Below are 12,730 nucleotides of genomic sequence, written 5' to 3'. Positions count from 1 at the left end.
ACAATAGGTCAGTAGACAAGCTTTGCGTGTTTTCATAACGTCAAACACTTAAAATCCAGTTCCGCCCAGATGTCTTCTGTAATCAGTTTACAGTACAATTAGTGTTAAAATAATTACTCTACTAAAATACCGTAACGATAAAGATTCGGCGTGTTCGATTTGAAATTATTTTAGAGGAAATATCAACTTATTCGCGATATAATTTCGTTAATAAATACCAAAGAAACTTTTAACCAAAATCAACAATGTTCTCTGCGCTACAAAGTTTGTATAAAAAAAATCAATACACGCACGCTTTGCAGGAGTATACATTGTACCTTGACCTTGTACATTGCAGCATAATTTTCGCGCGCTTTTGTCGGGAAATATACATGACTGTATATTGGAAGCATTTGTAAACGTCGTGTTAACAATTAAAAATCGTAGTGTGTTTCGGATTACTAATTATTATTCTCATTTGGAAATTTTACGGAACATTTATTCTTGTGTCGTATGTGTTATGATTTAAATATTAATTTGTCAAATGTATTATATTAGACTAATTCATATTGTAGACGTACCTGTGAATTAAAAAACATAATTTTTATACGTATTAATTTTCTATACAATTATCTTTTTATACATGTACTACAGTATTTAAACAATTTATTATAACAATGTTTTTATTTTTTGGCATGCCCAGTAGCACACTGCTAACGCGGCATTGCGCGGCGATCACTGATAAGAACGGAAGGTGTCTGCATTTACCGACTAGCCTAAAGTAATACACGCCGCGGGAATTAGCGAACGCGGCGTAACGCCAAGCGTTTTATCGAGTTTACCTCGCTCTTCCAACGCCGCGTGAACACTCGCTAGCAGAAAAAACCCGCGGAGGGAGCGCGTTTTTTGGGGAAAACGCGTGGAGTGTACTGTAGAGTGTTCACAAGGTTTCTCTATAGTCATATAAGGAAAACTCCCCCCCCCCCCTGGTGGCCATGTTTTTAGACCTATTGGGACCATTTTCAAACTCATCTGAGATATAAAGAAAACCAAAATTTTCAACAAGTTTCATGATGATTGGGCAAAAAATGTGACTTCTAGAGATTTCACAAGCTTTTTTTACTATATAAATATAAGGAAAATGCCCCCCATCCCTGGCAGCCATGTTTTTTAACGAACCAGAACCATTTTCGAACTCAACTCTCGTATCTAGAAAACAAATTATGTTCTGACCAAATATAATTGTGACTTCTAGTGTTCACAAGAATTCTCTATAGCCAAATAAGGAAAACTGCCACGCCCACTGGCGGCAATGTTTTTCAACAGACCGGAACCACTTTTGAACTCATCCAACTTATCATTAAGACAAACATTTTGACAAAGTTACATGAAGATTGGGCATGAAATGTGACATTACAGTGTTTACAAAGTTTTTCTTTTTTTTACCTTACCTAGTGACCTCCTTTTTGACCCAGCATGACCCAGTTTCAAACTCAATCAAGGTATCATTGGGACAAATCAGCTGACCAATTTCATTAAGATCGGACAAGAAATGTGCCCTCTTGAGTGTTTACAAGGTTTCTCTATTATACAATAGCCAAATTATGAAAACTGCCCCACCCACTGGCGGCCAGGTTTTTCAACGGACCAGAACCACTTTTGAACTCAACCAACATATCATTAAGACAACCATTTTGACAAAGACGGACGGACAACGGTCAAAGATCAATCACAAAAGCTCACCTGAGAAATCAGGTGAGCTAAAAATCAACTGCACCTGACATCATGGCACGCAATTTATCAAACTGACTACAAAATGCAAGTGAAACCATTTAATATGGCACAATTTAAACTTGTTGTGAATTCAATAAAGCAAATTAAAAATACTGCTACAGTTAATATATTTTCAGCTATCAGGACTGTCCAATCCCACAACAGACATTATTTGATTATCTAAGTTTTTGTGAGGACGAATCATTATGAACCAAAATGATATCTAAAAGATAAAGATACTTGTTGCTTATGGTTCATACAATAAATCATTGTAGCATTTAAGTACTGATTGACAGAGAATAACAAAAAAAAATGATGACAATGAACTTGTGCATGCCAAACTGAAATAAGTTCACATTGGCTTCTAAATTGGTTTGACAACCCAGTCAATTGTTTTAGTGTTATTTTAACAACCCTGAGAATGATTCATTTTTTTAATTTTAAAAGCAAATACATTAGTTCCTACATTATATTGACATTTCTGATAATGGTCCCTACAATTTGATGTCAAACATAATCGAAGTATGGCTTTGTCAAAATAACATGGCAACAAAAGGAGGATTATGTTCACTGTAACCACCTTGTTTTCTTAAATTGGTAATAAGCTTGAGACGATATTGCCTATAGTATCTTGGATCGCTAACAACTCACGAAACCCCCCTTCCCGCTAATTATTCGCCAATTATGTCCTTACAAAAGATGTGGGTTTTTACTCATAATTATCAGCAACATTTATTAAACTTAGTTTAACAAGGCACGTACATTTAATAAATTAAGTAAATATCATAAACTCAATAACATGTATTTATTTTTCAAAATGCAAACAAACCAGAATCTGCCTTTTTGTCCGCCATCTTGGTTCCTATAAACAATGACTGGTTTCCATAATTTTCACACACGTACACTTTGTTTCATTTGTAGTACTGAACCAGTCGGTCTCATTTTCACAGGTGCCACTGTATGCAGTAGTTATTTATTTTACCGTTCTTTTCTCATATTTATTAGAAAGTTAATTGGACATTTTTAAATCGGCACCTCATTTACATGCTTCACATTAAAACACCAAGTCAAAGAATTTACTTCTTCTTTACTTGTATTGAAAATCCAAAATATGCGTCAAATTTCCCGCCTTTTGATTGATGCAAACCGTCATTTGATATGTTTATTCCGCACTAAAAATAGCACCTTTGTAAAAGTATTTCATTTTCAATAATTTTGATGTATTGTTTTACACAAATTTCAATAAGTAATTTATTGATGAAATTATAGTAGTGCAAGTTGTAAACAATAGATATTGTCTCCGCATATGTTGACGCAACAATTGATTTGCATATTCATTAGCTATTTGGTTTTCAGATGGTGAAATGTTGATTGTGTTCTTGTTTGTGTTTTACACTTTATTATTTTATGTTTATGAATAAATCTTGAATTTATTGGTGTATTTGTGTCTTTGTTGTTTCTTAACTCTTCTTTTTTATTAGTCAGTTTGCTGTTTATTCGATATTTGTTAGTTTTCGATTTATTTCCTCTCTGTTTTGAAAGAAGCACGCCATTTTCTTTGGTTCCATTCTCTCCTGGAAGTCTTTTACAAAAGCAAACTGGCTTACTCAAATATTAATTCTGTGTTGGAATTGGCATCAAGTTTAGGTGAGTAAGATCGTGTTTTTAGTTGCTGATTGTATTTCAAACGTTATAAAACTGTCCAGAATTACAAGGATAGAATTTAGCACTGCACACGTTAATTATAAATAGGAGTTGGGCACAGGATATTGATCGGAACTGTCGCGACACTCGCACGGATTGTCATCATTTGGTAGACTTTCGATGTTCGCTGTATTTTTGCTTAAGTTGGACTTTCAACTTGAACAGATGTCATGGATTAATATGTTTTTTTTCGTTCTGGCACGAAAGTTATTAGTCAGCGTACAATGAATGTGTTTTCTAATTAATTCCCAGGTTTATTGCGAATCATTGTTGTATATTAATCGTTCCTACTTATATATATAATTTCAAGTACCGTACGATCGTTAACCATTTACTACCATTCTGCTACCGTGAAACTCAATTCGGGTTAATGAGGCATCTGTGTTCAGTAGCATTTCGGCTACTTTACATTACACACATATGTGCATAGGCCTACATAGAAGCTTGGAGCGCTAGCTTCGAACGGGACGTTTTGATTGGTTATTAACGGCAGCTGAGAGCTTCATTGGGCCCTCCCACATCGTATTGGAGTTTCAGAAACTAAAATCATCATTTGTGCTTTAGACGTTAATTCGTTCGGTGTAGTTACAGTTCTTGACTTTTTGTTGCCGATTCAGGCAGTTCGGATTGAAAGGCTTCAAAATTCTGCCCCTAAGCAATATACCGTTGGTATACTCCAATCCATTTGCGCAGATGCAGGTAAGTTAAAATGGTTTTAAATGGTTAGATATATCACTGATATATGTATATATGTTAGTATATATGTTATGTAGAGAATATACGGGACAGCTATATCTATCATTTAAAAATACAACAGAAAGCATTATTAATGGTCATAACCAAATGTCATGAACTTATAATAGATCTAGTAGGTTTTGGCAGTAGATATATGTATATATAACTTTATTTCCTCCTACATACAGTAGTGTTAATTGAAATGTGATAAATATGTGAATAAAAAATCAAAATAGAAATGGGGATTTTAACAGTTATCACCATCAATTTTATTGTTTTTATGATTATGAGTATCTGTTGTGTGGGTTACCACTTATACATTATGTTATGATTTTGAGTTCAAGGGGCAATTTATTTAAATAATATAGCTTTATTTTTGTTACATTTTGCAATTATCATTATTACCAATTATTTAACGTATAATTGTATCAAATGGATATTCAATTATCATTTAATCCAGTTGAAATTGTCTGTCATGTAATTTTTTTTATTTGTGCTCTTACTTTCTGAACACGTGCTTTTCACACAACTTTATAATGTAATTTATCCCTACAGTAAATTGACACTTAATATTGAGCCAAGGTTTTGATAACTATGCATACAAAGCATGACTAGGGCATATATGAAGTATTCTTGTTTATAGTTACACATGATTGAAGGCACACGCCAGCTGTCGCTTAATTTTATGCTTCAATGAAGGTGTGCGCTATTGCTATAGAAACCATTTTATTTGACTGGGGATTTTCAGTATTTGATGTAGCATATGGCTGAAGTCATTGTACTGTTCACTTTCAGTGTATTCAATGTTTACTTCACATATAATGCACTGAACCTCCAAAAAGATTTATTTAAACTTGGTGTTAAATCACACACAAATGGTAAATAAACCAACTCAAAATAATGCTTTTGTATTTGAATAATTTCATTTTAAACATACTTAGTTCAAATTCTTTGTCTTATACAGATAATTGTGTTAAGTTTCTTGCTTGCAATCCAATCTGTGGGTAATGAAGCAATAAAGAAGTGTGCTCAGAATTTAGAACATCTGTTACCGTAGTTTGTCCATTGTGTGGTAGTAACCCCCTGCTAACCTTAAATGATGTTATCAAAAACATGCATTATTAATTCAGTGACATATTTCTTTAGCCAGAAAAACATGCTGTACAAAACGTAGTCTCTGTGTCTTGTTGATAACTGTTATTAAATTGATATTTTGTGTACACAAGTTCTTAAAAAATATATTATATACAAAATAGCAAATAAATGAACCTACAATATGTAAGAGTAACCAATCTACTTTGGTACAATCTGTAGTTTAAAAAGTTTAAACAAAGAATGTATGGGTTTTCTATTTATTTATTATTTTATAATCAGGACACTAGTCATTTAGTGTATAGTACTAAACATACAGATATATATTATACAGAATGATATATTTTAATTTTGTGACTCGATTTTGGGGGGGGGGGGCACCCCACTCTTGAGGCATTGGGAATATGACTGCACAACGGTAATTGAATCAGCCAAATAAGCCTTGCAATAAAAAAATTCTGTTTATAATCATTAATAGTAAAATATTGACAGACACTTTGTAGTATTAAACTATAAAATAAAGACCATAGTGCTATTAGTATATTGTTACTTTCATTTTTCAGAAATGATGTCCTTAAAAAAGGTAGGGCATTCATTAGGTTGTGAACTATTTTGTTAATTTTTGTCATATTTGTTTCTGAATGTTGCAAACATTAATATTTTAGAAATATTTTTCACATCGTTACATTTGCTTTTTCTGTGATTTTCAGCCAGTTCTTTGTTGGAAGCCATGACATTGGTTTTATATCAGTTGTTGCCTGTGAACTGTTCAATAATACATTGGTCAAACACGTTGGTTGTTATGTTCAGTATTAAAATGTTGCATCTGATTCTCATCTGACAATCATGCATACTAGTTTTTTGGACCCAAGACGGATTGTTGATCATCATTTTGTTTTGACCAATGTAGGTTTCAAGGAGAGTATTATATTGTGCTCAGTTAACTTTTATTTTGAAAATGTTTGCATATTAAATTTATTTGTAATTAAATATATTTTATATTTTAATATTGTGACTTGTTTTAGATTGTTCAATTAAAATGTTTATTGTTTTATTTTTGTACCATTTGGCAATTTATTATTATTTCAATGGAACTATTTGTACTTCAGTACATTTAAAACAAGTAGTCCATGTTTGTTTGTTATACTAAAACACCTGTGCTTATTTGGTTTATTTTTTTACCCTTAATCACAGGCACTCGGCATTAGTTGCTACCCGCCTCCCAAAACCCTCAAAGTTGTCCATTTGTTATACAAAATATGAAAACAAAAAAAGTTAGTTGAACTTTAGTTTTTACTTAGTCTTTATACATATATAACAAGGTATGTGACTACAAAACCTTGAAATGCTGATTTCGGCATCCTAGCAGATTTCCATAGCTCACAACTCCCATCAATTTTCAACCGATTTGCAAAATCTTGCTTTCAAACAAAGTAGAAGAATTAATGAATGAAATGATGCCTTTTCGCATACACAGGGGTTTTTCTGCCTATTTTGGGAAAAGGAGTCTGACCAAATTGGGAATTTTTTTGCGACAAAATTGTCCATTTTGGGAATTTTTGCTTCGATGAAACGGATCATTTTGGGAAAACATTGTGAATTTATCATGCTTAAATAAGTCAGAGGTTTAACAAATAAATTTGTTTTATTTGTTATTTTGACCTTAAATGCAGGTAAGCATCAGATGAGTAAGTTTGGTTTGTGTGAATGTGCTGTGAAATGTGGAGCACAGCAGGTTCATGGTGCACAATCCTCGCTCAACCACATTAGTGCTTGTTGGTATGATACACATCAGCTGGACGAGTTGAAACATTAATAATCTAATAATCATAAGATATAAGACACTAATTTATAATAAAAAATTGTTTGGATCAGGTCCGTTTGCATTGGGAATGCCTCCGTTTTTCGGAGGCGCAGACAGTGCTGAAAAACCCTTGATACATCTATGGTAAAGCGGTAATCAAACAGCAAACTTGCAAAAACATTTCCTAAAATCTATCTGGCAACCACGAAAATACATTGCAAACGTGCGTTATTCGATTGGACAGTCAGTCACGATTGTAATAACACATCTCATACAATCAAATACAATCAAAATTAAACTAATTTATTACTTAGGCAACTCCAAATTGATATGTTGGTCGTCGGATTTGCCGCACCTATTTTTTCAAAATGGAAATTTTTGTAAATTTTTTGTACCGCTCGCACTCATTTTTGTGTCCTTCTGTAACCATAGCACGTGTTGTTGTTTTTTATTGTGAAAACAAAATTAACGCAATTTAGAAGAAACGATTTTGACGCTGAAAACGAATGCCAAATATAGTGTTTCGTAACCCTAAAAATTTGATCGAGACGACAAATACATGTTTCGCTATCGTGACCGTTTTAACAAATTGCGGTGAAAAGTTGCTGCAGCCAACCCTTAAAAATATAAACACATATTCTACGTTCTGTGACTTATTTGAATGTGTTTGTTTACGTTCAAATATGCAACTATCAGCAGATACCGTTGAAGCATGTTCAATTTCAAACATCATCAGGAAACGTGACATAAGATTTTTATAATACCTTTTCTTCATTAAATGGGCATATGGACGGTATTTCCCTATATGTAGGCAAATTTTTCCTATAACACAATTTTAAGTGAACGAAAAATAAACATAAAATCATTAAATGCTGGTTCTAAAAGTTTCACAGGGACAATGTTTTATATTTTTTTAAATACATGGTTGACGGAACATGTTGAACAGCTAGGTCCATGTATTTCAAAAACATCAAATAAGTTCTTTGTAAAAAAAAATACAATACCCTACTGGCCATCCATATGCCCCTTTTAAAATAAGGTAGCGACAATGGATTATATGCATGGCCTTTGTCCGACTTTCTGTCATTATCATTTAGATGATTGTCCCTCTTCAAGTGCTCTATTGCAACATGATATACCTTTTCAAAGCTTGCAACATGGTATACCTATTTTCAAAAAAAAGTTGTTGTGTTTTTTTTCGCTCGCCTCTTCAACTTTTTTTCAAAAAAAATCCGTAGACCAACAGATCAATTTGGAGTGGCCTTACTACCATATATATCTTTCTAACTCCAATCTGTTGTGAGAATCAGCTTTTCAACTATACAACGGATGCATTTCACAATCGCTACCTTATGGCCGAAGAATAGTAACACCTCTGTTAGTAACCGAACTGTGAGCACAGCTTTGTTAATAACAAGTTGGAACTCTACAATGGTGTAGCAATTGTGAAAGGCATCGGTTGAATATTTCGAATGCTGATTCTCTCAAAGGATTGATGTGGGTAAAAACTTGACTATAATCTTTTGTTTTGTTGTTTTGATACTTTGTATAACAAATGGACAATTTTAAGGGTTTTGGGACGGGGAGGTAGGGGTAGCAACTAAATCTAAGTGCCTGTGCCCTGAATGTCTCAATTAAATATTATTTCATAATTTACTGTAATGTTTATTTTGTATTGTTTGATTATTTAAGTGGTTTTGCTTCAATTTTACAAAATAAGTCCAATTATTAATTTTAAAAGAGTAGGAAATATATTTATCCTTACATTTTTTTGTTTAATTTGCATTTTATTTTATTACTTACACAACTTGTATATTATAAATGGTAATTCGTTATTCTTGTGAATTGTACTTCAGTTATTGTTCTACTTAAATATAAGAAAAGTCTATGATTTTTAGAATCCATTTCAAAATCAAAATCTGTTTAATATAATATTTTCAAACTTGAGGCATGGTTTGAAGTTGGCTTTAAATTTTGACTGAAATACAAATGGTTTGCATCCAGAGTCAAATCAACCATGTCCCTGAAGTTATCCAGTAACACCTTCTAAAGATCACAGAGCACTAAGCTGAATAAATCACATATCATGCTCATTCAGTGTGCCAAACATGATAAATCACTATCAGTCTGTTACAGTTGTTGCTAAGTGATGATTATTAACCAGTAAATAATTGGAAAACAAGCATCATCATGTTGAACTGTGTGTTGCTATGAAGAGAACGTGTATAAAACTCAAGTCAGCTTTGCACATCCAGATGGGGCTTATCAAGCACAGATAGTCTAGACATTATCACAACGTTCATCTTGATAGCCAGAAGCCACTGATCTGGGAATAAGAAAAAACAACAACACGTTTTCGCTCATTGTGTGCTGTATGTGTATTAAAATATGCCACTTAATGCGAGTCGGGGCTTGCAGTAGAATTTTAAAACTGTTAAATTGCTGTGTTTTTGAAGATCATGCGTAAAGAATTTGAAAGAAATTTTAAAATATGACAGTTTGACACTTTTATGGAACAGCAATTCTTGGCAGTTGTGTATTCCTTACTGTTTGGAGGATGAATGAATCGATCTTATTGATAAGATGTAGATAATGGAAGAGGAATCATGTTGCCTTTGGCACCCCTGAAAAATAGATGGAAGCTTTGAAATGCAAGGCTTATACAGCAATATTTAACACATATAATGATACCATCTTGTACAAGGGTACTTAAGATCTACATTTGATGTTTTTGATGATTTGTTTCTTTTCACATGCAAAATAAGCTTTTGCTAGTGATTCACTGTAATACAGAAATATGTAAACTGTTTGTTATCACTTGATTTATTGATATTAAATTGACTTTAAATGATTCAGAAATGTTCATGCAGATTATGGACTCTCCAGTTTATAAACAAAAAAAAGATTTAAATTTCATTAAATAAATAGCGATTCATTTATTATATCCACCAATATTATACATCAATTAAAGTATGTATCTGCACATTGGCACTGGTATTAAATTTGGAATGAAAGAGGGAAATAAATAAAAATGAAAGCATTTCTTTGATTCCATTATAAGCGACATGCTCTTAGAGTGACGCATAATATGCCAAACATGATTCTACAGTACAGGCAAGGTGTACTTTGACAAACGCCACTCGTTGCGGTGTTCATTTTACGGTGTTCGCTTACCAAACGACCCCCTCGATGGGTGTTCAGATCAAATATTCGCGGGGGCTGTTTTCCATAAGGTGGACACCGCGAATCACCGCGGACCCATAATATCTACCGCAGTGTTTATGGTGTTCGCTAGAAATAAAATAATTGAACATAAACATAGGTCGGTACCAATTTGCAGAAAGAATCTACCGTGCGTTTGAATGTTATAGGTGTCATTTGGTGTCTAAAAAATTAACAACGATTACGAACGATCACAATCGATTACCGCATACATGCAAAAATTCCCGTCTCTGTCCATTATAATTACCCGATAATCCCAAGATTTCCGATTTCATGCAAATTCTGGTCAATGTTGACGATAAAAGTGTGATAGAAATGCAAAAATCACAAACGTTCGCCATACCGCTAAACTATCAAATGAATTTCTGCATAAGTTTCTATTTAAAGATTTGATGAAATAAGCGCCCAATCAGAACAGGTGTATTCCAACATTCGTAAATCACCTGACGCCTAGTGTGCGCGTTGTGTAGAGTTCATGTTCTGTTACAAATTGTAGCCACAAATAAATACATGTATATATGCCCATGATATTTTCATTTTCTTTGTTCTGAACCATAAATAGCGCGCGAAAATTGGCGTGGGTGTATTTATTTTTGACACAAAATCTTCGTAGCGCAGACAACATTGGAGTCTTTTAATTACGATTTAAAATTTCGTAGTGAATTTCTTCTCAAGTACCGGGGTAGCTCGCGAATGATTTGGAATTGACATTTCATCTGAATAAAATAAAAATCAAACACGCTGTAACACGCTATATTTAGATTTCATGCAACATGTACAAGTCATTTTCTGGAAATCGAGAAAATGAAACCCAATTTTGTGAAAACAAAAAGGGCAATTGCATTGATTAACACCATAAAAGTTAATGGTATTGATCATCTAAACGCTTAGTTTTAGTTTCCGACTTAACGTACTGCCCGAGTTTAAGTACACATAAAAAATGTGCACATACTATCTACATGTACATGAAGTATATGATTTTATTTTGTACATGTACATGTACATTTAAAACGTGTGAATGACCCTCGCAGACATGTGTTTACGGTGGCTGCGCAGCATCGCGGTGATCACGGGTGTTCCCGTTAACGATAGCGTGCAATCGCGGCAATTTCGGGTGTTCGCCTAACACCGCGGTCAGTACCGTGTCCGCCCCCGCGAAATGTCACCCATCGGGAAAATTGAACACCTTGGACACGCGTTTTTGTCAAAGTACACATTGCCTGTACTGTAAGCGACATGCTCTTAGAGTGACGCATAATATGCCAAACATGATTCTATAGATTAAGTTAAATTTGCATATTTTTTACAAAATTGCATTAGGCAAGCAAACAAAAATATGTGTTTGATTGTCCAAGTATGATTCATGATGCCAAAATTATGAAACAGCACAAATTGTGTTCCTTCAAGACGGTGTATCTGCAATTAAATTTTTTGTATGCTATTATTTTGGGGAAATTTTTTACAATACCTAAGTTACTAGTACATTGTGAATTTACTGATTCTTTTTCATGCCTCAACAGAGTGGGAGGCATTAAGCATCGCACGTGTCCGCACTATATTGACTTATGTCCTCAAGCTTTGTTTTGAACTCCTCTTTAATATTTGGTTGGATCTAGCTCAAACTGTAATTGTTGCATTGTCTTAATCATTGTGAAAGGATTTGTGTTTGCCCAAATAAACTTAACATGTTTTTTATGCCCCCAGAACATATTTAAATCGCACCGTCCGTTAGTCTGTTAGTCTTTCCGTCCGGAATAGTTTTAGCTCAATAAGTCAAGCAATTGTCAACAAATCTTCACCAAACTTCATGAAAATGTGTAAGGCAACTTTTAGGTCAAGTTCGATAATCGTCCAATTTGACCCAAACACTCGAGTTACGGCCCTTGAATTATTGTTAACATAAATTCTCATTTGCGCTCAATAATTCGAGCAATTGTCATCAGATCTTCACCAAACTTTATGAAAATGTATAAGGCAATAACATTTAGGTCAAGTTCGATAATTGGCCAAATTGACCCAGCCACTGCCTGAGTTGCGGCCCTTTAATCATCGTAAAATTGGTTACCACTCAAAAACTCGAGCAAATGTCATAGGATCTTCACCAAACTTCGTGTCAATGTGTCAAGCAGTAACATCTAGGTCAAGTGCGATAATCAGCCAAATTGACCAAGACACTGCTGAGTTACAGCCCTTGAATCAATGAAAAATTGAGTTTGTTATCGTTTCCGTCCAATAACTCAAGCAATTGTCATCTGATCTTTACCAAACTTCATAAAAATGTGAAAGGCAATAAGATCTAGGTTCAGATCCATAATCAGACAAATTTAGCCAGGCACTTCCGAGTTGCGTCCCTTGAATCATCAAAATATTGCGTTTGCGCTCAAAAAATGCTCATAACATAACTACAGATGTAATCTTCAT

The 12,730-nt window shown here is 33.8% G+C and overlaps 3 protein-coding genes across 18 annotated transcripts in view; 2 read left to right on the top strand and 1 right to left on the bottom strand.

Annotated features, from left to right (window-relative positions):
• Positions 1 to 2,878, bottom strand: part of LOC127861487 (cytosolic carboxypeptidase 6-like) — a 67,127-nt gene extending 64,249 nt beyond the window's left edge. For 2 of the 4 annotated variants that reach the window (XM_052400001.1, XM_052400002.1), the window contains exon 1: positions 2,582 to 2,877. In XM_052400001.1, the coding sequence (XP_052255961.1) occupies positions 2,582 to 2,606 (25 nt within the window). In that variant the 5' untranslated portion in view covers positions 2,607 to 2,877. Of the gene's footprint in view, positions 1 to 2,581 lie in introns of all 4 variants that reach the window. The other 2 variants (XM_052400003.1, XM_052400004.1) reach the window with 2 other exon arrangements.
• The window catches only part of LOC127861490 (single-stranded DNA-binding protein 3-like), a 479,133-nt gene that overhangs the window by 336,703 nt on the left and 129,700 nt on the right, over positions 1 to 12,730 (top strand). The window lies entirely within an intron of this gene.
• Positions 3,108 to 12,730, top strand: part of LOC127861493 (ELAV-like protein 1) — a 56,208-nt gene continuing 46,585 nt past the window's right edge. For 5 of the 10 annotated variants that reach the window (XR_008040243.1, XM_052400040.1, XM_052400039.1 and 2 more), the window contains exons 1-2: positions 3,108 to 3,399; positions 5,847 to 5,866. Coding sequence is in view for 9 of the 10 variants with exons in the window: in XM_052400040.1 (XP_052256000.1) it covers positions 5,849 to 5,866 (18 nt within the window). In the remaining variant the exon portion in view is untranslated. Of the gene's footprint in view, positions 3,400 to 3,454; positions 4,156 to 5,846; positions 5,867 to 12,730 lie in introns of those variants that run through there. The other 5 variants (XM_052400034.1, XM_052400035.1, XM_052400037.1 and 2 more) reach the window with 5 other exon arrangements.

The sequence above is a fragment of the Dreissena polymorpha genome, chromosome 16 (assembly GCF_020536995.1).
Source record: "Dreissena polymorpha isolate Duluth1 chromosome 16, UMN_Dpol_1.0, whole genome shotgun sequence".
Lineage (NCBI taxonomy): Eukaryota > Metazoa > Mollusca > Bivalvia > Myida > Dreissenidae > Dreissena > Dreissena polymorpha.
The sequence above is the reverse complement of the archived record's forward strand: the minus strand, read 5'-3'. Positions and strand labels throughout refer to the sequence as shown.